Source organism: Bos taurus, chromosome X, assembly GCF_002263795.3.
Source record: "Bos taurus isolate L1 Dominette 01449 registration number 42190680 breed Hereford chromosome X, ARS-UCD2.0, whole genome shotgun sequence".
In the NCBI taxonomy this organism is placed as follows: domain Eukaryota; kingdom Metazoa; phylum Chordata; class Mammalia; order Artiodactyla; family Bovidae; genus Bos; species Bos taurus.
Genome location: NC_037357.1, coordinates 88,453,424 through 88,478,586, shown reverse-complemented (window position 1 = coordinate 88,478,586; position 25,163 = coordinate 88,453,424). Strand labels below are relative to the sequence as shown.

General features: G+C 43.3%; 1 protein-coding gene and 1 non-coding gene across 4 annotated transcripts in view; one reads left to right on the top strand and one right to left on the bottom strand.

Annotated features, from left to right (window-relative positions):
* SHROOM4 (shroom family member 4) overlaps positions 1–25,163 on the top strand; it is a 262,413-nt gene that overhangs the window by 195,586 nt on the left and 41,664 nt on the right. For 2 of the 3 annotated variants that reach the window (XM_010821949.4, XM_015461686.3), the window contains 2 exons: positions 15,553–15,687; positions 17,987–20,474. In XM_010821949.4, the coding sequence (XP_010820251.1) occupies positions 15,553–15,687; positions 17,987–20,474 (2,623 nt within the window). Of the gene's footprint in view, positions 1–11,336; positions 11,732–15,552; positions 15,688–17,986; positions 20,475–25,163 lie in introns of those variants that run through there. The other variant, XM_010821952.4, reaches the window with a different exon arrangement.
* LOC112445231 (U6 spliceosomal RNA) lies at positions 2,700–2,802 on the bottom strand. The gene has a single exon (XR_003033599.1). It is a non-coding gene; the product is annotated as a U6 spliceosomal RNA (small nuclear RNA).

Below are 25,163 nucleotides of genomic sequence, written 5' to 3'. Positions count from 1 at the left end.
AGAGAAACACCAATACTGTATATTAACATATATATATAGAATTTAGAAAAACGGTAATGATAACCCTATATGCAAGGCAGCAAAAGAGACACAGATGTAAAGAACAGACTTTTTGACTCTGTGGGAGAAGGTGTGGGTGTGATGATTTGAGAGAATAGCATTTTAACATGTATATAACCATATGTAAAATAGATGACCGGTGCAAGTTTGATGCATGAAGCAGGGCACTCAGAGCCGGTGCTCTGGGACAACCCAGAGGGATGGAGTGGGGAGGGAGGTGGTGGTGGGGGCGATGTTTCAGGATGGAGGGGCACATGTGCACCTGTGGCTGATTCATGTTGATATATGGCAAAAACCATCCCAATATTGTAAAGTAATTATCCTCCAATTAAAATAAATTAACTTAAAAAAAGATATGCATCAATAGGAACAGACATGGAGACAGAGATAGAGATGGAGTTAGAGACACTGATATAGAGAAATAGAAACAGAGATATGCAATATACAGAAGTCCTCAAAATAACTTTTGTTTTGTACATGAATAAAGACATTCTAAAAGAATGGCTGGAATATGGTTGGCAGCCTATAAATATTTATTGAATGAATAAATAATGCCTTATTTATGTAAGAAAATTTAGGGAAACAGAAGCGCATTTAAATATTTCACTTTCTATAGTTCTATTCTGGGTAAGTGTTTGAAATTAAAAGTTCAATCATATACTCAAAGGGGTATAAAAACGTTTCTCAAATTAACAAAGAAGAAAAGAATCTGGCTGCAATGCAGGAGATGCAGGTTCTATACCTGGATTGGGAAGATCCTCTGGAGAAGGAAATGGCAACCCATTCCAATATTCTTGCCTTGAGAATCCCATGGACAGAGGAGCCTGGTGGGCTACAGTTGATGGGGTCACAAAGAGTCAGACACGACTGAGCAACTAAAGAACAACACAACTATGGTAGACTATTGTTCCTTCATGTAGATACACAGTACTTCACCTAACTTCCAAAATTTTGAACAGTTCAGTTCAGTTCAGTCGCTCAGTCGTGTCCGACTCTTTGTGACCCCATGAATCGCAGCATGCTAGGCCTCCCTGTTCATCACCAACTCCTGGAGTTCACTCAGACTCACATCCATCGAGTCAGTGATGCCATCCAGCCATCTCATCCTCTGTCGTCCCCTTCTCCTCCTGCCCCCAATGCCTCCCAGCATCAGAGTCTTTTCCAATGAGTCAACTCTTTGCATGAGGTGGCCAAAGGACTGGAGTTTCAGCTTTAGCATCATTACTTCCAAAGAACACCCAGGGCTGATCTCCTTCAGAATGGACTGGTTGGATCTCCTTGCAGTCCAAGGGACTCTCAAGAGTCTTCTCCAACACCACAGTTCAAAAGCATCAATTCTTCGGCGCTCAGCTTTCTTCACAGTCCAACTCTCACATCCATACATGACTACTGGAAAAACCATAGCCTTGACTAGACGGAACTTTGTTGGAAAAATAATGTCTCTGCTTTTCAATATGCTGTCTAGGTTGGTCATAACTTTCCTTCCAAGGAGTAAGTGTCTTTTAATTTCATGGCTGCAGTCACCATCTGCAGTGAGTTTGGAGCCCCCCAAAATAAAGTCTGACACTGTTTCCACTGTTTCCCCATCTATTTGCCATGAAGTGATGGGACCAGATGTCATGATCTTAGTTTTCTGAATGTTGAGCTTTAAGTCAACTTTTTCACTCTCCTCTTTCAGTTTCATCAAGAGGCTTTTTAGTTCCTCTTCACTTTCTGCCATAAGGGTGGTGTCATCTGCATATCTTGGAGAAGGCAATGGCACCCCACTCCAGCACTCTTGCCTGGAAAATCCCATGGATGGAGGAGCCTGGTGGGCTGCAGTCCATGGGGTTGCTAAGAGTCAGACACGACTGAGCGACTTCACTTTCACTTTTTCACTTTCATGCGTTGGAGAAGGAAATGGCAACCCACTCCAGTGTTCTTGCCTGGAGAATCCCAGGGGCAGGAGAGCCTGGTGGGCTGCCGTCTATGGGGTCACACAGGGTCGGACACGACTGAAGTGACTTAGCAGCAGCAGCATCTGAATATCTGAGGTTATTGATATTTCTCCCGGCAATCTTGATTCCAGCTTGTGCTTCTTCCAGCCCAGCGTTTCTCATGATGTACTCTGCATATAAGTTGAATAAGCAGGGTGACAATATACAGCCTTGATGTACTCCTTTTCCTGTTAGAACCGTTAGGATATTCCTAATTTTACATTATAAATAACCCTGCAGCTGTTGACACTTCATGTACATAAATCAATATATTTATTTCTAATTGCTCTCTTAGGATAGAATCCTTGGAATGGAAAGATTAGATTAAAGGGTAGGAACATTTTTAAAATTTTATTTATTTATTTTAATTGAAGGACAATTATTTTGCAGTATTGTGATGGTTTTTGCCATACATCAGTATGACTCAGCCATAGGCATACACATGTCCCCTTCTTCCTGAACCTCCTCACACCTCCCTCCCCACGCCATCCCTCTAGGTTGTCACAGAACTCCGGCTTTGGGTGCCCTGCCTCATACATCAAACATTTTTAAAAACAAATATAATCTACCAACCATAAAATTAATTACTTTCAAGTGTGGAATTAAGTGGGTTTTAGTATGTTCACAAGGTTGTATAGCCACCACCACTCTCTAATTCTAGAAAAAAATATGCAGTGCTTCACAAATTTGCTGTCATCCCTGTGGGACAGCCATGCTGATCTTCTCTATATTGTTCTGATTTTAGTATACGTCAGCTAAAGCAAACACAGTAGGAACATTTTTATGTCTCTTGATAACATATGGCAAGTTTCCTTGAGGCAAATGTATACCCAATCCATTCCCATCCAGCAGTTTATAAGAATACTTCTTTACCTGCAACTTTGCTGACAGTTTTTAAAAATATATTGCCAATATCATTGAAAATTGCATTTTATTGTTTTGTCTTTTTGATTAGCTCTTCTTCCTCTTTAGCTGTTCTGTAGAGATATGTCATCCACTCTATTTCCTTTGCATGCATATACTGTGGGCAGTCACATGCACTCGGCTGCCCCCTCTCTGTGGATAATGACCACATGTCCATACCCTACCCTAACCTCTTTCTAGCACTACAGCCCAGATATCAGGCTGCTTGTGGGGCATGACTATCTACATTAGACAGCATATCAAACATGCTCATGTCTAAAGTCAAACTCGTGTCTCTGGTTCTCAACTTCCCAATCTAGATAGTGATACCGCTAGCTGTTTCATGGCCATCTTAACTTCTCTTTCCTCCATATTTAATTAGTAATCCAAGTTTCTTGATTCTGTCTCTTATGTCCTTTCTCACATCCTTTCATTCTGCTCCACTCTCACTGTCACCTCTCCAGTTCTACCTTTTATTAAGTCTATGGCACTAGCCTACTCACTTCACTATTCTTTCAGTATTTATCCACATAATTCATCCTACCTGTGGCTATGAGAAAAACCTTCCTAACATACTGCTTTTACCATCTCTTTCATCCTATTCTGGAACCTCCAAAGCCTCTGTCTTGCCTGTTGGTAAAGTAAATGTTAGGATAAACACTTAAGGCTCACCATGTTGTTGCATCATTCTAATTTTATTTCCTGTATGCCTTAGAAAAACTCTATGTTCTTCCTTCAGTATATTCCTGCTCTTCCCACTCTTGTTTTTACAAAACACCTCGCATGACCTCTTCCCCAGTCTCCTCCTGCTGAAATTATCCTGAGTTTTCAAAATTAGAGGCTCTGCAAAATCTTCCTTGATTCAACTATCTGTGCTTTCTCCTTTGTTTCCTCCTTGACTGTCTGGTTTTAGACACCACCAATTTTATAGCATTTTCAACAAAAAAAATAAGAAAACTTGCTTAATAATGTTTTTATTACATGAATGGTTTTAAATTTTTATTGAAGTATAGTTGATTTACAATATATCATGTTAGTTTCAGGTGTACAGCAAAGTGATTTGGAGATATATAAAGATATATAATATTCTTTCTAAAAATTATTTTCCATTATAGGTTATATAACATATTGAATATAGTCCCCAGTAAAGTAAAACCCTTGTTCTTTTTTTAAACTCTCATTTTGTTAGCATTTCCTTTATGACACGATATTCTACTCTGTTTAGTTACATCGATTTTTTTAAATTAATTTATTTTTTTATTGAAGGATAATTGCTTTACAGATTTTTGCTGTTTTCTGTCAAACCTCAACATGAATCAGCCATAGGTATACATATATCCCCTCCCTTTTGAAATTCCCTCCCATCTCCCTCCCCATCCCACCCCTCTAGGTTGATAAATTCAAACAGAGCCCGTTTGAATTTCCTGAGCCATACAGCAAATTCCTGTTGGCTACTTTACATATGGTAATGTAAGTTTCCATGTTATTCTTTCCATACATCTCACCCTCTCCTCCCCTCTCCCCTTGTCCATAAGTCTATTCTCTATGTCTGTTTCTCCATTGTTGCCCTGTAAATAAATTCTTCAGTACCATTTTTCTAGAGTCCATATATATGTGTTAGAATATAGTATTTATCCTTCTCTTTCTGACTCACTTCACTCTGTATGATAGGTTCTGGTTCATCCACCTCATTAGAATGGACTCAAATGTGTTCCTTTTTATGGCTGAGTAATATTCCATTGTATATATGTACCACAACTTATTTATCCATTCATATGTTGACGGACATCTAGGTTGCTTCCATGTTCTAGCTATTGTAAATAGTGCTGCAGTGAACAATGGGATACATGTGTCTCTTTCAGTTTTTGTTTCCTTAGGGTATATGCATAAGAGTGGGATTGCTGGGTCATATTGTGGTTTTATTCCTAGTTTTTTAAGCAATCTCCATACCTTTTTCCATGGTGGCTCTATCAATTTACATTCCCACCAATAGTGCAAGAGCATTCCCTTTTCTCCACACCCTCTCCAGAATTTATTGTTTGTAGACTTTTTGATGAGGGCCATTCTGACCATTGTGAGGTGATATCTCATTGTAGTTTTGATTTGCATTTCTCTAATAATGAGTGATGTTGAGCAGCTTTTCATGTGTTTGTTAGACATCTGATGTCTTCTTTGGAGAAATATCTGTTTAGGTCTTTTTTTCACTTTTTGATTGGGTTGTTTGTTTTTCTGATATTGAGTTGTATGAGCTGCTTATATATTTTGGAAATTAATCCTTTGTCAGTTGTTTCATTTGCTATTATTTTCTCCCATTCCAAGGGTTGTCTTTTCACTGTGCTTATAGTTTCCTTTGCTGTGCAAAAGCTTTTAAGTTTAATCAGGTCCCACTTGTTTACTTTTGTTTTTATTTCCATTACACTAGGAGGTTTGTCATAGAGGATCTTGCTTTGATTTATGTCATCGACTGTTCTGCCTGTGTTTTCCTCTAAGAGTTTTATAGTTTCTGGTCTTACATTTAGGTCTTTAATCCATTTTGAGTTTATCTTTGTGTATGATGTTAGGAGGTGTTCTAATTTCATTCTTTTACATGCAACTGTCCAGTTTTCCCAGCACCATTTATGGGAGAGGCTGTCTTTGCCCCATTGTATATTCTTGCCTCCTTTGTCAAAAATAAGGTACCCATAGGTGCATGGGTTTATTTCTGGGCTTTCTATCTTGTTCCATTGGTCTATATTTCTGTTTTTGTGCCAGTCCATATTGTCTTGATGACTGTAGCTTTGTAGTATAATATGAACTCAGAAAGGTTGATTCTTCCAGCTCCATTCTTCTTTTTCAAGACTGCTTTGGCTATTCGGGGTCTTTCATGTTTCCATATGAATTGTGAAATTTTTTGTTCTACCTCTGTGAAAAATGCCATTGGTAATTTGATAGGGATCACATTGAATCTGTAGACTGTGTTTGGTAGTATAGTCATTTTCACAATATTGATTCTTTCTACCCAGGAACATGGAATATCTCTCCATCTGTTTTTGTCATCTTTGCTTTCTTTCATCAGTGTCTTATAATTTTCTGTGTACAGTTCTTTTGTCTCCTTAAGTAAGTTTATTCCTAGATATTTAATTCTTTTTGTTGCAATGGTAAATGGGATTGATTCCTTAATTTCTCTTTCTGAGTGTTTTATTGTTAGTATATAGAATAGTTACATAGGTATTTTTATTCATTCCCTGGTGATGATGGTTTAGTTGCTAAGTCATATCCAACTGTTGCAACCCCCTGGACTATAGCCCACCAGGCTCCTCCGTCCACAGGATTCTCCAGGCAAGAATACTGGAGTGGGTTGGCATTTCCTTCTCCGGGGAATCTTCCCAACCCAGGGATTGAACCCATGTCTCCTGCATTACAGGCAGGTTCTTTACTGTCTGAGCCACCAGGGAAGCCCCATATTGACCCCCCCTACCACACTATAAATTTCTCGAGCACAGGAATCATATCTTCTTCATTTTGGCATGTTTCATAGTACCTCTTCAAGCACCTTAAATGTAGATAGGAGTTCCATAAATGCTTGAATAAAAGAATGATAAAGACTGCTAACTTTTTTTTTAAGAACTACTAATGACTCAGTTTCGGGAATGAATTCTGTGCTAAGAAGTTACAGATGCCAGGCAACTCTGATGGCATGACTTCTTCTTTATCCCTCACTCTCCACATCCAATCCATCAATGAATATTGTCAACTCTACCTCCAAGATATCTGTAATCAAACCTCTCTTCTCTAACCCTACTACTTCTTCCCTAGAACAAATCACCATTATCTCTTACCTATAAAAGCCTTTTTAAACTGGTTCCCTCACTTCTACTCCTGCCCTGCCTAAATCTATCAGCCTAGTGAGATCTTTATAAAACTTAGATCATTGTCACCTTCTTAACAATCTCCAGTAGTGTATTTCCCACTACATTGGAAATAAAACCCAAACTTCCTACCTTGACCTTGAAAACTCTGTGATCTGGCCTTCGCACTTCCCCAGCCTCATGTCCCTGTACTATCTACCTTGCTCACCATGTTCCAGCTCTGCTGAGCACTGATTCTCATTGTCATGTTTGCTCAAAGGAGAATGAGTAGGTTCTCTTGGTTCTATTGAGGTTCTCACTGCTACTGGACATTGTCTTTGGGCTTCATGCATTTAGTAGTGGAGATGATTTAGGGAGTGGCCAGAAGCAATTCTAAAGGGTTTTGAGACTTGACTTTGGGCAAAATCTTTGTGGAGTTCATCATTTTCCTGAAAATTGGTACTCCAATACTGAGTTGGAGATATTTGGCTTAAAATGAAAAGAAAGGAAATCTTGTATTATTCCTGCATTCATTCCCAAGGGATGCTGTGGTATTACTGATAGAAACTAAGGCTGGAGGACAAACATCCTCCACCTTCTTTATCACTCTGGGTGTTGGTTTAGGAAATTGGGCATCATAGCAGAAGCTGACTCAACAGATGCTATTCTGTGAACCTGTCGTCATTTTCCCTGTGTGCTCATATGAAGTCGCCCTCAGCCCTCTGGTGTTACACCCTTAGCTTTTATATGTACAGGGCAGAGAAAAAAACTCTCTTTCATTATTCAGATTCTTGACTTGCTCCCCTTGCTCCTAGAAGCTGCGAAATATGCACCATCCACCTCCTTGCCTTTGGGATCATTGACAAGAAACAGTCTATGATGGGTATGTTTTATCTGCCTCTACATAGATATGTAAACTAGAATATGTTTCACAGCCAAGTCTGAAAGAGAATTCTAAGTACTGTGTTTCTAAACTACTAAGCATTTTTCTAGCCCCTAATATTTGCAGAGCTCTCCCACTTCTTTCATATGGTTGCCTCCCTCCAACCTCCTTTAGAAAAATAGGTGTCCCCATGTTTTAAAGATTCTAATGTGAAAAAATGGAGAAATGAAAGCGGAAAGTCAAGTGTAAAGGCCCTAACCAAATGAGGGTATTACTCTTTACTTTCATACTTGGAAAGCCAAAAGACACCCCTTGACACACATCACAGCATTTGAGGGAGTCTTTACTCCCAACCCAGCATTCCCTTCCTTTCTTATTCACTACCCTGGGCTTCTTTTTAGCCTTGAATGTATCCTGAGGTAGAGGGTAGAGAGGCAGGGGATTCAGCAGATTTCTATGAAAGAACTTGACCTGGCTATTCCAAGAGGGGAGGGGAAGTAGAAGAAGTGGGGAAGGTGGAAGGGCAGAACTGGGTACCAAAAGTCCCCTCTACATAAAGTACCTATATCTCAGATGACCAAAATTATAGCTTCCCAACTGACAAGAAAGGTCTTGTCTTAAAGTTCTCTTTAAACTCATACATATGTATATATACACACATATACATAGATATACACATACTTACCCATACATGCACATGCATACATGCATACTTACCCATACATACACTTTCACACATTTACATACATATACATGTTCGTCCTTGGTTGGGTCTGTATAAGGAAGGTGTCCAGATCAGCAGGGTCGTCCAGCTAACAGTGTGAGGTTGTGAGGAGGCCTTCAGAGATCTGTATCCCTTCATGGTGATCAAGCGGCTTTTGCCTCCTTCTGCCAGATAAACAAGCCATGCATTGTTTTGTCCACTGGCTGTGGACAAAACAGGCTTCCCTTCCTGCTGAGCAGGCCAGAATGAGTTTGAATTCCTTCATGTGGGGCAGGTAGAATGTGCTGGGAGGGGCGGAGGAGGCTGGAAGAGCCATAGAAAGTCAACAGAGCTAATCAAGGACACCACTTTGTGCTTCTCCTTATCTAAACACTTTCAGAAGAGGAAGGAACCTGTGGTAGGTTATGACCCAGACCTCAGGCTAAGCATAACCCCAAGCAACAGGGGTTGTATTTTCCTTCTTGCCCTGGGTTGGATCAGAGCTAGGGTTCTCTTTTTGCTTACCCCCTGCCTTCCTCCCTCCAAGTAGTTCTTGAGGGGTCTGCTGAGAGCTAGGCTTGGAGACCAGTAGTTGTGTTGGAAGGTATTGGGGTGGCAGCCCTCTAGAGCAGCTAGAGAGTGACTCCTTCTAAAATTGGTCCACTTCCCTCCCCTCACCTCTCACAACAGCCTTTACAAGGGAGCCTTTCTGACAGATCTGTCATTTCCACCTGCATGTGCCCACCCTCCTTGCTCCAGGCCAGGTTCTTATCCTCTGAGTGCTTGGAAAAGATACAGTCATCTTTACCTTCCCCTGAACAGAGGAGGTGATGCTTGCTCATGTTGTCTGGAACTTAGCTCTGCTAAGTGAGAAGTTACCCCCTTTATCCCAACCCCACATCCCAGTCTCTCCTTTCTAAATCCTAAACTGGCCAAACTGCTGAAATTCCTCTCTTATTATCCTCTCCACAAGGATTTCTTGAGTATATACTGCCTGTGTCCATCTGTCCATCATATCACCTCTTCTGGTGACTTCCCAACTCTCATACTCCCATCCTGCCTCCCTACCTAAGGCAATCCCCAAAACATGCTTGCACCTCTAGTCAAAACTTCCTCAACCCATCTGACCATTGACAGGGCCAGGCTGCTATCACATTTGTTATTCTTTATTTCATTAGGAAATGGGGGTCAGGGAAGCATTTTTATGGACTGAGTTACAGAGTGGAAGGAGAAAGGCACTTGGTGACCAGATTTGGGAAGGCTAGGTACCCAGGCCTGAGTAATGGGATTAGAAGTGACTATTTACTCTGATGCTGTTTCAGAGCAGGGGTTATTCCCTAGTGTTGTGCTATTGCTAAAGGTACTGTATTCCCTAGTGTATTGTCAGAATGTGGTTATTACACCACCAACATCACCATCACTCTAGAGCTTCTTAGAAAGTCAGAATCTGGAGCCTACTCTAGATCTACTGAATCAAAATCTGATTCAAGATGGCCAGGTGATTAGTCTGGCCACTGAAGTTTGAGAAGTGCTACTCTAGAGAGTTAGCCTTGATTTTTGAACCTTCTCTTAATTAGTCCTCTTGCATTCCTCTTCATTTGGCTTGAAGAAATTCTTTTTCTTGCCACTAATAGTACCTTATCCATTATTATTTTGGGTCAAGGATGATATTAATAATGGATATCATTTACTGAATGCCTTTTGTGTGCCAGGCATACATTGAAGATGAGGAAATTGAGTCTCTGTGACATGCCCAAAGCCAAACAATTAGTGTGTAAAAGCTGAATCTTCAACCCAGATCTGCAGGCATACTAAATCCCCAAACTCCTACCTTACAGGACTTCTGATTACCAGAGGAGGGTCTGTGGGCTTACTTGGATGGCACCTGCCTTTTATAGGCACATGTAAACAAAATTCCTTTCAAACTTCCCCAGGAGGTCCAGAGGGCAGAGCAGGTAAGGGGCCACTTGGCATGGTTTCCCCAGAGAGGAAGGGCCCTTGGATATTTCTTGGTCTGAGGAAGCTCACATAAGCTCTCTCAGGCCAGAAATGGCTGAAATTGAGACCAGAGGCCAAAGGAAACTGGCCTGGAGATCCTGGAGTATTATGAAGGGAAAAATCCCAACTCTGAATCCCCAAGAAGAATTAAATTCTGATGCTTGAGCTTGGGCTTAGGGTATGTAATAAACTTCTGTGGGGCTTCTCTGGGTCCTGGCTGTTGCATAGGTCAGTGAGACATCATGTGGACCCTCAGCCTGGGGCTGGGGACTGTTGCCTCAGAGTGTGCCATATAGTTGGAGAGGTTGTTTGTGACAATGGGCTTTAATGTTTTATTTTGCAGAGAGGAAACAGAAGCCCAGACAGGGGGAGTAAATTGCCAGAGGTCAGAGTAAAGTCATGGCAGAGGCAGGGATGCTGACTCCAAGCAGCACTGTTATGGAGTTAGAGTCTCTGGTGTGAAATGCAGTTTCCTCTGGGTCTGCTCAGATGCCCATAGGATGGGCAGACTCTGAAAATACGGTCCAGAATGGTTTGTGAATCTTTCTGTCTCAACAGGATATTCATTCTGGGAGATCTCTAGGTTCCTTGCCCCCAGGTACGTAAAACCAGCTGTAGTGCTACTTTCTTGGCTGGACCTGGAGGCTGCTGGGCCTGGCTGATCTGGGTTTTCCTTTTCTGGGGCTCAGAGGACCTGCGGAGATGGCTGGGTGGAGTCAACTCAGTCCAGGAAGCACAGGAATTCTTTTAAGTGTATGTGTCTGGGGTATTTTTCTCTCTCACTTGCGTGTATTTAAAAAAAATTTTTTAGACACCCACTTTATCTTTCCCAAACATCATTTCCTTGCTCCTTTCCTGAGTTCTAGCAGTGGCTGGGGGCCCAGCTTCCTTATTGGCCTCTGAGCTATGTAAGGGGGTGGGCCAGAGCTCAGAGGAGGCTGGAGTAGGGAACAGGAGGGCTGTTTGTGCTGCTGGAACTGCCTTTCATCCTTCCCTTTGCCACCAGGGTGCTGGCTACTTTCTGGAGCAGCGTCTTCACTCCTATCCAGCTCTTGACACTGGCCCTCATTCCCTAAGGTGGTGGCCTCCTCTAGGCCCAACCAGGCTGATGGCCATACCTTGCCTTCGGTGCTACTCCTTTCTGTTCTTGGAATTGGGACCTGACTGTGCCTGAGCCCCTTGGAGCACACTCAGGGACTTGGGCTGATGGCCCCTTCTCTCACGAGGTTTTAAAGGAAGGCAAATGAGTCTCAACTAAGGGAGGATCCAGCCTGCAGAAAGAAGCCCCAGGGGCTGGCTGGAGGGGTTTTGAGGACCGTCGGAGCTGGCTGGATACCTAGCCCTCTCCTAAGCTATCTCCCCATCCTGGACAACTTCCATGGTAGGTACTACTGGTAGCCATGGCCGTCATGGCTGTTACCCTTCTTCCCCCTTCTGCTTTCTTTCTTCAATATCCCTTTCTTTTTGCTTCCTAAGAAAGGAATTTGGGGTAATGAATGATGTGTGTATGTGTGTGTGTGTGTGTGTGTGTGTGTGTGTGTGTGCTCAGTCATGTCCTACTCTGCAATCCCATGGACAATAGCCTGCCAGGCTCCTCTGTCCATGGAATTTCCAGGCAAAAATACCGAAGTAGGTTGCCATTTCCTACTCCAAAGGATCTTCGTGACCCAGGGATCTAACCCATGTCTCCTGCATCTCCTGCGCTGGCAGGCAAATTCTTTACCACTGTACCACCTGGGAAGCCCCAGTGAATGCTTTTCTCTCAGTGTTCTCAAAGCCTCCACTTTCTTGCTTCTATCTCCTTTAAGGTTGTTTCCTACTCCTGGAGAAACCCTAGAGAGAGTAGGAGGCTTTGTAAGCTACCTTTCAAAGTATGGCAAGGGTGATGCTAGTGGAACCCTGACAGTGGATGGGTAAATCTGGGTGGAAGGATTCTTGAACTATCAAGAAGGCTAAGTCTGAGCCGACAACTCTTATTACAGTACCCTCTCCTTATTGACCATATGCTATACATCAGTATGTGTCCCAGAAACTTTGACAGTGTTCTGCCTCATCCCCATAGTAACATAACCAGGTAAGGATTATTGTTTTTTGTTTTTTTTTTTTTCTGATAATAAAACCGAAGCTCAGATGGGTTAAGTGACTAACACAGAATCACACATCCAAAGTGGTAGAGTTAGGCTATGAACCTAGTAGATCTGACTCATTTGTCTTTGTCTTATCACCTTTGGGCTTGATATAGTTCATAGGATGAGAGTAATGTACATGAAATGATGATGATCAATATCAAACATTATTTTTGATGGGCTAAATTGTGGGGACTAGATTACTAAGGACAAGCTCCATGGAGTAGACATTACTTGAGTAGTACCTTGAAGAACAGGCGGGACTTAGAGTACCAAAATGGGAGGGGGCATTCCAGGCAGAGGGAACAGTCACAGTCATAACTGAAACTCTGTTCTAGGCAGTTGACAAGCACTGTATCATTTGAACATTACAACCCTATTAATTAGGTACTATCATCACCATCTTACTGTCATGGCAGCTAGACCTCTGAGAAGCAGAGCTTGTAAGTGGTGGAGCTGGGATTTTAATCAATGTCCAATTCCAGGGCTTGTGTTAGATTCTACTAGAAAACCAAAAGCAAAGGCACAAAGCTGGTTGCAGAGTGTGATTGGAGCAGAGACATGAGAGGTTAGGTTGGGTGGGTAAAGATAGCTTAGAAAGGGCTTTGAAAGTCAGGTCCAACTGGTGAAGATTCTTGAATAGGAGAGTACCACAATCCAATTGGTATTTGACATATGATCTAAAAGCAGCGACTGGAGGTAAAACCAGGTGAGACTGGCTGCCAGACTAACATAGTATTTTGGTTGCAAAATGTTAAAGGCCTGGACTAGAACAGGAGCTGTGGGTGACAGGTTCTGTGGAGAAGTATGGTTATGTAGAATAGTCTCAGTGAGAATGGTATGGGTGTGGGGAGAGAGAAAGAGGCCAAGCCAAAGAGATATTGTAAAAGAAGCTTCAGTAGAACTTTATAAGGGATCGGATGGTTGGAAAAAAGGTGGTATCAAGGCTGATTGCCCACATTTTAAACCCTGGACTCAGAACTTCAAAAATGCTGGATATGGAAGAAGAGCCCCAAATAAGAGAGGTGCCCAGATCTCCACTGTATCCTCAGTGCCTGGAACTGTGCTACATAGTTAGATACACATGGTACGTAGCATCTACTCGTACATAGTACTTCTACGAGATGCTTTATAAATAGTTGTTAATGGATGGCTCCTGGGTAACAGCCACTGGAGAGATTTCTAGCAACATGGTTTTGTGTGTGAAACTCTGGAGCAGACACCTTCCCCAAGGTCTTCTAGTGCCTTCAGCCTCCCTGCTGGCACTCTGAAATCCATAATAGAACAGTGGTTAAATATGTGGCCCTCACTTCCTCTCCTTCCCATAAATTTTCACTGCCACAGCTGATCTGTGGCTCTGGTTCCTGACCTTTGGCAGGCATCTTCCACTGCCCTTCCTTTTATATCTCCTTCTCTGTGTCTGGCCTGTTACCACTCAACACATGTTTTCCCCAGCAAGGCCATTTTCCTCAGGACTACTTTTTCAGGCCTTAGCCCTCTAGAGCTCTGCCCTGCTGGGATTTTCTGTATTTCTGCCAGGATAAGGGGCATTCCCTGCGAATATGGATTCAGCTCTAGTCTCTCTACTGCTGCTCCTGGGAGGTAGAGAGCTGATTTATCCCACTCTATAACAAGCATGTTGAAAACCAGGGGCCTTATCTTAGTCAACTCTGCTTCCTCACTGTCTAGTATGGAACCTGCCACAGTAATTGAATGAAAAAATTAGTAAATAAACTATCATCTGTTTATCTTTCTGTCCTCTCCTTTATTTATCATCTGTTTCTCTTACTCTGTCATCTTGTTCTCTGTCATCCATTTCTCCCTGTATAGTTCCCTGTACTCTTTCTCAGACTTCTCCATTTCTGTCATTTGTTTATATCTGTACCATCTCTTCCCTCTTATCTGTTATTTACCTGGCCCATCTGATATCTGTCTTTCTCTTCTTGTTTCTTCTCCTCTCCTCACCTCTCCTACTCTGTCCTCTCCTCTCTTCTCCCTTCCCCTTCCCTCTCCTTCCTTCCCTCTCTCTCTCTTCTTCCCCCTGCCCTCTTCCTTTCCCCCCCTCTCTTATTCTTGTCCTCCCCACTTTCTCTCCCTCTCTCTCTCCCTCTCTCATATCAATCTTCTCTTTATCCTCTGGCACTACCTGTGCCCCACTCTTGTTCTTCCCCACTAGCAAGGGTGGCTTCTATTCATGTGAAATATACCAGAGCACAGGGACGGGTCCTGAAGAAGCCTGTCAGTGCAAGAGCTGTGGCTGCAGCCTCCCGCACTGGACAGGTACTGTGGTTGCATCCAGGGCCTTGGCCTCAGACCTGTTTCTCTTTATTCACCCCTGCCCTGAAAGCCAGTCTTCCCTGTTAGCCTAGTACCATGCCATCTATCACGTTGTCCTATTCTCCCTGGCTGAAATGGGGGTTTCTTGCCAAACCTCTACCTACAGACTTAGCAGCCTCACCTCTGTGGCCATCTTGTCCTTCCCTCTCTCAGTGCCTTTACCAGTAAGTTCTCAGGAACAAAGCCTATGCTTGATTGATCTCTGTATCCCAAGAGGTATGCACAGATGGTACACAGTACACAGACAACAAATGTTTATCAAATTGAATGAGCCCAAAACTGGAGAATTGGCAGTCAGTTGGTGTTGACTTGTTCAAGCTTCTCAATGATTTACCTATTCCTTTCTTAGATAAAAATGGGAAGATTGGCTACATTTATTTTTTTTTTTTCAGAGAAAACTTAGAGTGGGCACACTGTTCATTGAGCAACAGTACTCACATATTCCACAAATATTTATTGAGCATCTACTATGTGTCTGGCATTGCTGTACATGCTTGGGATATACCCATGACCAAAAGAGCCCTATGACTCTCAAATTCTGAATGTCCACGGATTGTCTTTGGGGTGAAGGAGATTTGAGTTCTGGGAGCTGAGGGGGTAGCTGCTAAGATTTCTACACCAGTTCCTTGCAAGATGTGCTACTTCATTTAAGGGAAAGAGGGGGTGGGGGCGGAAGCTGCCTGGGAAGTGATTTCAGCTCTGGTTCCCTAAGTTGACTTCCTGTGCTTTTTTGCTGTAGGAGAAACGCCCCTGTCAGTAGGCCGCACTCATGGCATGTGGCCAAGCTGCTGGAGGGATGCCCTGAAGCGGCCACCACCATGCATTTCCCTTCTGAAGCCTTCAGCTTGTCCTGGCATTCCGGCTGCAACACAAGGTGAGTCTGGAACCTTCCCTTCAAGACAGGCTGGAGGCTAGACCACCCGGCCACGCAGGAGTGCTCTAGTCCCCGTTGGAGGCTATAGAGCCCAGAGTGCTATCCGGGAAAATGAAGGGGGGTGGGGCAGTCCAGAGGGCCTGGCTTCCGGTCGTCAGCTATTGCTAACTCTCTGTGACTTTGGGACAGTCCCTTTCCTTTTAGAAAATGTTTCCTTGAAATATTTCACATGGCTTGAAGACACCTCTCTTTCCTGTTCTTCACCTTATTTCCTTTGCAATCTCTTTCCCTGGCTCCCCCATCATCCTAGTCTCTGTTGTCAGTGACCCCGTGACTGGGTTCTGGTCCTCTTCTCTAGCTATAGTGACTCACAGTGACCTCATCTAGTGTTTCTCATCCAACTCTGTCACACAACCAAAGCCTTCAGAATGGGGACCTCCCTGAATAACAGGGTCCACCTGCAATAAGGATCTCTCAATTTAGGGAGCTACCCAGCAAATGCAGAGAACTTTTTAAGCAAGCCCAGAGCCAGCAAAGCTGCTAGCTTAAGCTGCCTTTTCCCTTCCACAGCAAGATCTTACCGCCGAGAAGGAATTTCTGTTGATGAGGCTCAGGGAAGCTAAGGGTTGAGTTTAGCTTAGGTATCTTTATTTGATATCGGAAGCCAGGGGCTCAGGGCAGAGGCAGGGGCAGTTTTGTTCTGAAAGGATACACAGAAACACATTCTGAGCTTGGCTTCTGTTTAAGTCGGGGTGTGGCTGTTTTCAGCAGGAAGGGTGGTGGGGTGGATAGCAAATCTCCCTGCCAACAAGGAATTGATGGATTCTTAGCCCAGAGGTCAAGTAAGCGGAGTGGCTAAGGGGCAAGGCGGTGAGAAAGAATTAGAAGAGGCTAACCTGGAGGATCTTGTGGGTGCCTGCCACTGCTCAGCTCTGGCGTTCAGAACTATGGCCTTTCTGAGCCACCTGCAACCTCTGGGGTTCTAGTGACAGGGAGTTACTGGCATGACTTGGCTCAGTTTGGCTTTGTGTGTGGGAAATGGTACTTAAAATTCAAGATTGTGTTTGATCCTAGTACCGTCATTGGTCTCCCAAGTTTGGCTTTGCTGTGGGGGAAGAGGGCAGCCTGGGTGGGCAGGGGCCACTATAATGTCAATAGTCATAGTAGAGGGGATGCTGATAACAATACTCATGAAAACAACAATCAAGAGAGGTGCTACTCTCAACCAGGTGTTGAACCCTCACTAGGCGCCTAGAGCTTCACTTTTATTATCTGATACCACCCGCAAAGCAACCCTCTGGTACAGATACCACTATCATTTCCATTTAACAGACAGTGTAGCAGAAGAGCCAGGACATTAGACTCACAGAGGCCCGGGTTCAAAATCCAGCTCTGCTTCTTTAGCAGCTGTATGAGCTTGTCATTTTACTTTCCCCCTCTAAGCTTTGGTTTTCTCACTTGTCAAGTGGAGATAATAATCTCTCCCCTTCAGTTTGAAACGAGACATTAGAAAGTGTCTGGCACATCATAGGTCCTTGGTAAACAGTGAGGAATACTATTATCAAGAAAAGAACAGGGGAATGCTAAAACTGTGGCCCTGTGTGGGCTGTGAACGAGAGCTGGGTAATCTTGAGAAAATTACTCCCTCACAATCACTTCCCTTTGTAGGGCTTGCTTGACACCAGTAGTTCTCGAAAGTGTGGTCCCTGAACCAACAGCTGTAGCATCACCCAGAAAACTGTCAGAAGTAAAAATTCTCAAGATCCACCCAGACCTAAAACTCTGGGCATGAGGCCTAGTCACTTGTGTTTCTTTGAACCCTCTGGATGATTCTGATGCATGATCAAATTTGAGAACCACTGATTTACAAAATAGGCTGACTGAAATTAAATTAGCCCTTTAGGGCCCCTCTCAAATGCTAATCGTCAGTGCTTGTTTCTCCAAGCAGAGAGCCGAGAGCTGGCTCCCAGGAGACAGCAACAGGCCAGAAGCAATTCTAGACTTACTTAAGGCAGAGAAACAGAGGACTACCCCTAGTGAGTTCTTGCACTGTTAGTCTTTGGATCTTGCCCTATTCTTCCTCCACGTATCATCTTGCCTCCCATTTTACCACATTTCTGTGGCATCCCCAGCGTCCTTCTCTTCCCATTTCCCTTCCTTCCTCTTTTGCCATATCTCCCTCTCCTTTGTGGCATGGGTGCCTCTGGGTTGCCTTGCCTTCTCCTGTGGCAGGGATGGCCAAGGTGGGGAAGTAATCTGGTGACGTGGCTAACTAACCGGTGTGTCCTGTGTCTTGCAGTGACGTGTGTGTGCAGTGGTGTCCACTCTCCCGGCACTGCAGCACTGAGAAAAGCAGCTCCATTGGCAGTATGGAGAGCCTGGAGCAACCAGGCCAAGCCACCTATGAGGGCCATCTTTTGCCCATTGACCAGAGCACATACCCCAACCAGCGTGATTCAGCCTATAGCTCCTTCTCAGCCAGCTCAAATGCCTCTGACTGTGCCCTTTCCCTCAGGCCAGAGGAGCCAGCCTCTGTGGACTGTATCATGCAAGGCCCAGGGCCAACTAAAGCCCCTAATAGTCGCCCTAATGTGGTCGAGACCTCAGGAGGTGGCTGGCGCACCAGTGGGGGTCACCTGACTGCTAGCTCCCAGATGTCATCCTGTCCTCAGGAGGTCTCCCACTCAGAGCCTGCCAAGGCTGCCAGGGGTCCCCCTCAACCTCCAGTGAGGCGAGACAGTCTTCAGGCCTCCAGAGCCCAACTCTTCAATGGAGAGCAGTGCAGGGCTTCTGAGCTTATAGATTCCTTGCAACAGAAGGAGAAACCTAGCTTGGACACCATGCTATCCCCAAGGAACCCTAATAGGTTCTGCTGCCTCAGCGGGCAAGACCAAGTGACAAATGAAGGCCATCAGAACTGTGAGCTCAGCCAACCTCCTGAATCTAACCAGAAGGGCTCTGAGAATCTACCGATGGAGGCCTCAGCCAAAGCTGTTGGAGTCCCAAAAGCATGTGACAAAACTTCCAGCATAGGTTCCAGCCCACTCAACCAGGCTTCAGCAGAGCTAGCTAAGACTTCTTCTTTTGGCAGCTCTCCACACCTCACAGGACCCACAGGGCATCGCCATAGTGCCCCTGAACAGCTGCTGGTGTCCCACTTGCAGCGTGTGCACCTTGATACTAGGGACAGCAGGGGGACAGAGCTCCAAGCTGGGCAGGATGGGCAGGAGTGGACCGTATCCCCTTTGCACATGCACAGTAGCCACACAAGCAAGAAAAGCCCATGTGCCCCTGCAGGAGGAACCCAGGACCAGCCGAGCAAAGACAGAAAGACCAAGCCAGTGGATGATAGACCTCTGGGTTCAGGTCATCAGAGCCCAAGCAGTTCCCCACATGGAGAGGCTGACGGACACCATCCAGAAAAAGGCTTCCAGGATCCAAACAGAGCAAGCAGAGCTGATAGTGAACTGGTCAGCCAGCAGTCCTCTGGCTCCCTTGCTCAACAAACCAGGGACTGTTCTTCAACCTCTAAAGTAGCTGGCAGCACAGAGGCAACTGAGGAAGGGGACAGTGAGCCCAAGGAGTGTGGCCGGGTGGGCAGTAAGCGAAATGGAGGGTTCCGGGGCCGCTCGATCCAAAACCGGCGGAAGAGCGAACGTTTTGCTACCAATCTACGTAATGAAATTCAGAGGAGGAAGGCCCAGCTCCAGAAAGGCAAGAGTCCCTTGTCACAGCTGTGTTACACCAAGGAGCCAGTGGAAGAGACCGAGGAGACCCTGGAAAGTCCTCCACTTCCTTCCTCTAACTCAGCCCTTCTATCTTCATATAAAAAACCACCAAGCCCCAGAGACAAGCTCTTCAACAAGAGCATGATACTCAGGGCTAGGTCTTCAGAGTGCCTCAGTCAAGCCCCTGAGGGTCAAGAATCTAGGATTGGCTTGGAGGGACGAGTGAGTCCTGGCCAGAGATCTGGCCAGTCCTCTTTGAGCCCAAACACCTGGTGGAAAGCATCTGACCCATCCTCGTCAGACTCTGAAAAAACAAACGTTCACCATGGAGTCTGTGGAGGTCACTGGAGATGGTCACCAGAGCACAACCTGCAGCCACATGTGGCACTAGCCATGGAAGGCCCTTCCAACCCAGGTGACAAGGAATTGAAAGCGTCTACTGTCCAAGCTGGGGAGGAAGCCATCCTCTTGCCCTTTGCAGACAGAAGAAAGTTCTTTGAAGAGAGTAGCAAATCCTTATCTACATCTCATTTGCCAGGTTTAACCACTCATAACAAGACTTTTACCCAGAGACCAAAACCTATTGACCAAAGCTTTCAGCCAATGAGCTCCAGCTATAGAGAATTGAGGCGCCATCCCATAGACCAATCATATCACTCCACAGACCAACCCTATCATGCCACAGACCAATCATATCATTCCATATCACCCCTTCAGTCAGAAACTCCCACTTACACAGAATGTTTTGCAAGCAAAGGTCTAGAACAATCCATGTGCTGTAAGCCACTACACTGTGGTGATTTTGATTACCACAGGACGTGCTCTTACTCCTGCAATGTCCAGGGAGCTGTAGTCCATGACCCTTGCATTTATTGTTCTGGGGAAATCTGTCCTGCTTTGCGAAAGAGAAATATGATTCCAAACTGCTACAATTGCCGGTGCCACCATCACCAGTGCATCCGGTGTTCAGCTTGCTGTCATAATCCCCAGCATGGTACCCTCGAGGACAGCAGCTTGAAACCTGGCAACACTTGGAAACCCAGGAAGCCGACAGTGCAGGTAAGGACTTGGTTCTTGGATGGATGAGCTTCATTATTCTCTTTGCAAAGAGAAAGCTAGGTAAATAATTTGAAATATAACAATTATAATGCCTTAAAATTATATAGTGCTGGGTCCACCAGCTGGTATCTTACTAACTTTGGGCAAGAAATCATCATTTTTAGAGGTAGAAGAAAATAACTTTGCTTCACAAAACCAACAGAAGTGGGCTTTATATCCTGACTGTATAATTGGTATCAGAGTGACCTTTTGCAAGTCATCCAACCACCAAGAGTTGCAGTTATGTGATTTTTTAAAGGGAAAAAGAATTTTTACCTCATCAAATGGCCAGTGCTAAATAAAGTCTTATTACCTCATCTTTAAATTGGAGGAAAATAATGGCTGCCTTATGAATTAGTTGGGTGGATCAAATGAGTTTGTGTAACAGAGTGCCAGGCCCAGTACCTGATACAAAACAGCATGTACAGTAAGTCCCCTACATACAAATGAATTCCACTCTGAGAGTGTGTTCATAAGTCCACCCAAGTTAGCCTAGGTACTTAACTAACACAATCAGCTATATAGTATTGCACTGTAATAGGTTTATAATACTTTTCACACAAATAATACATAAAAAAACAAATAAAAAAAATAAACATTTTTAATCTTACAGCTCAGTACCTTGAAAAGTACAGGAGTACAGTACAACAGCTGGCATACAGGGGCTGGCATCGAGTGAACAGGCAAGAGTTACTGCCTGGAGGTGGGAGATGGTAGAGCTGAAGGATCGTCAGCAGTAGGAGATGGAGGGCAAGCTATAATTTCACTCACGCCTGACGTTGATGGCACAGATTCTGGTTCCTTGCTGGATTCAATTCTATCTACCATCTTGAAAAAAACAGTTCAGTGATGTCTAGTAGTAGCTCTTTTATTTTCGTCATAGATGACCTGGTAGCCCTAGATTGCATTCTGAATGCCTGCTGCAACCTTTGTTTCATTCTACATTCTACATTCAGGTCCTGTGCTTCAAAAACTAACAGTGCCTCCTCAAATAAAGAAAATCCCTCTGGCGTTTCCTACATCGTGTATCTCTTCAGTTATTCTTCCTCTTGTCACTCTGCTCTCTCAGTTACTTTCACTTTTGTTCCCATCATTACTGCTTGGCACTTCTTAGCAGTACTGCTTTTATGCTTGCTTCTGGAAATCCTGTGCTTGAAATAAAGATACTGTACTACTGTACTCTACACAGTACTGTACCGTAAAGTACAGAAAAGCACAACCACTTGTAGAGGATGCGTGCACGTGACAATGTACACCAGACATGTGAACTGACTTACATGATTGGACATGCGAACATGGTATTTGCATCTTTGAAACTTGAATGTCCGTATGTAGGGGACTTACTGTATTGCCTTTCATTTCCTGCTTTAAAACTATTTGGAGCTGTAAAATTTGCAAATGTCTCCCAGGTTTTGCTTCCAGAGGTCTGACTTTTCTGAGAACAGAAATCCTTTCCCTTTGCTCCCGTATGAAGAAGAGACCCAGGTCTAAATTGGCTGTAACTATACACCCTAGTTATGATCTACATCCCTAATACAAGCCACCACCATCCCCCATGGTATTTCTAGGACTTCCCATGCCACTGCCTGCTTTAAAACTATTTGGAGCTGTAAAATTTGCAAATGTCTCCCAGGTTTTGCTTCCAGTGGTCTGACTTTTCTGCTCTTCTGAAGGACAAATCCTTTCCCTTTGTTCCAGTCTGAAGAAGAGACCCAGGTCTAAATTAGCTGTAACTATATACCCTAGTTATGATCTACATCCCTAACACAAGCCACCACCATCCCCCATGGTATTTCTAGGACTTCCCATGCCACTGCCAGCTCACTGCCAGACTACTTCCCCATAGCTTTCCTAGTGCCACCTTTTGGCTGGTGCATTCAAACCAGAAGTTAATTCCTGTGTTGAACTGTTGATGCATAGACTGACACTTCTGAATGACTTAGCATATGTAATTGCTCAGTACATATTCTTTGTTGAAACAAGGGAATTCCCTGGTGGTTCTGTGGCTTGAACTTGCACTTCCACTGCAGAGGGCAAAGGTTTGATTCATGGCCAGGGTACTAAGATCTTGTATGCTGCCTATGGCACAGCCAAATAAAAAAGGAAAAAGAAAGACACTTAGGGGTAAAAGAAGCCTTACACAAGAGAGTATGTACTCTACTATCCCTTCATATAAAGTTATAAAACAGCTAATCTATAGGAAAAAAATTTCAAAACAGTGGTTGCCTGTGGGAGGTGTCACAGAGATTACCTGGGAAAGAGCATGAGGAAATTGTTGTGTGATGATCTATATCTTGAAAAGAGAGTTACACAGGTGTATACATTTTCCCAAACTTAGCAGATGTATACTTAATGTTCGTGCATTTACTGAAAGTAAATTTTGCCTAAAATATTGTAAACAAATATAGAACTTTATTTAATGGATATGTATGCTTGAGTTTTTGAAATGCATTGATCTATGCAGCTTATTTTCTAGTTTTCAGCATATAGGTGTTACACATATTTGTTATATTTATCTCTTAAGATTGCATGTTTCAATGCCATTGTAAATAATATTGTTTTCTTAAGATCAAATTAAAATTCTTTACTACTATATAGAAATGCTATTTAATTTTGTATATTGGCCTTGTATCCTGCAACCTTGCCAAACTCACTTTTCTTGGTAGATTTTAAAAGATTTTCTACAATCATGTCATCTGCAAATGGTTTTGTCTTCATTTCCACTGTGTATGGCTTTTCTAGGAGAAGGGGTCCTATTGCACTCCCTAAGACCTTCAATACAGTGTTTAGTAGAAGTGGTGAGAGCAGATACTGTTGCTTTGTTCCCAATTTTTTATTATTAAGTTTGATGTTAACTGTAGATTTTTTGGTAGGTGCAGGTTGAAAATATTCCCTTTTATTCCTAGTTTATTGTGTTAGCTTTTATCAAGTGTGGATGTTGGATTTGTTTTTTCAAATACTTTTTCTGTATCTATAGAGATGATCATATAGTTTTTCTCTTTTAATCAATTGATATAGTGAATTACAGTGATTGATTTTTAAATATTTATGATTTATTTGGCTGCATTGGGTCCTAGTTACAGCATGCAAGGTCATCTGTTGTGGCCCTTGGGCTCTTCCTTGTGGTGCTTGGGCTTCTCTCTAGTTGTGGTGCATGCTCAGTAGCTGTGGCGCATGGGCTTAGTTGCCCCAAGGCATGTGATATCTTGGTGCCCTGACCAGGAATTGACCTCCCGTCCTCTGCATTGGAAGGCAGATTCTTAACCACTCCCCACCAGGGAAGTCCTACATTGATTGATTTTTGAAACAAGAACTAGCCTAGCACTGCCAGAATAAATCCCACTTGGTTATGACATCTTAGCCTTTTTATATGTTACCAGATTTGGTTTGCTAATAGTTTGTTAAGGTTTTTTTTGTTTGTTTGTTTATGCATTGATGTTTCAGGGATTTTAGTCTATAGTTTTCTCATGATGTCCATGTCTGGTTTATATATCTAGATATTGACCTTACCAAATCAGTTGGGAAATGTTTTCTTCTCTCCTATTTTCAAGAAGAGTTTGTATAGAATTGGCTTTTTTTTTTCCTTGCATGTTTGTTAGAATTCATCATTGAAGACATGTGTGCCTAGAGTTTTCTTTGTGGAAAGATTTTTAATGACAACGTCAATTTATTTAATAGATACAGAGTTATTTGTGCTATCTATTTCTTCTTGAATGAGCTTTGGTAGTTTGCCTTTCAAGGAATTTGTTGATTTCATTTAAGTTTTCAAATGTATGGGGAAAAGTACTTTGAAATGCATAAAGAATTTAAGATGAATTTGTGGATGGATAACAGAACAAATAGATATGTGATAGGGTAAACATAGTAAAATACTAATTGTAAAATCTATACAATGGTGGATATACAGATATTCATTGTAAACTTGCTCAACTTTTCTATATGTTGGAAAATATTCATAATAAAATGTAGGGGGGAAAAGGAGAGGAAATATGAAATAGTGGTTTAAGGGCTTGATGGTAGAACCAGACTACCTGGGTTTGAATTCTTAAGCATTCCCATCTAAAAAATGGGAATAATAATAGTACCTATTTCATACATTGGTTGAGAGGATTAAATGATGTAACATATACAAGGCACTTAGAACAGTGACTGCCAGATAGTAATTATCTTTTAAGGGTGAGTTATTATCTTTTAAAATAAAGGGAGATTTGGGCTTACCTTGAGAAATTTTTGCCAAAAGAAGGATCTGCAAGTAGACAGTGGAGGAAAAGGGTTAATGTTGGGGGTGGGGTACACAGAAGATGGTTGCAGAATTGTCAGCCAGTAACTCCATGAAGGAAAGCAGTGAAATTTGCACATTGTAGTAGCTGGCAGCAGCAATACAGGTGTGCCTGTGCCCATCCATGCCTCTTCTTTTATATTCTGAGGGAAGGACATATTGGTCTCCTAATGTCTGTTAGATGAGCTAAGTAGGTCTGCTTAGACGCTAGGCTTTTAGACATATGGACGGCCATCCACGAGGCATTTTGTGCCCATTTCTACCCCTGCCAGCTGAACCACCTTCCCCTCAGACGTGGGAAAAACTTTTAGCATGGGTTAGGATTCCCCAGCTTAGCTGGCTAGGTAGTTGTAATGGTGGCTATCTGAAGT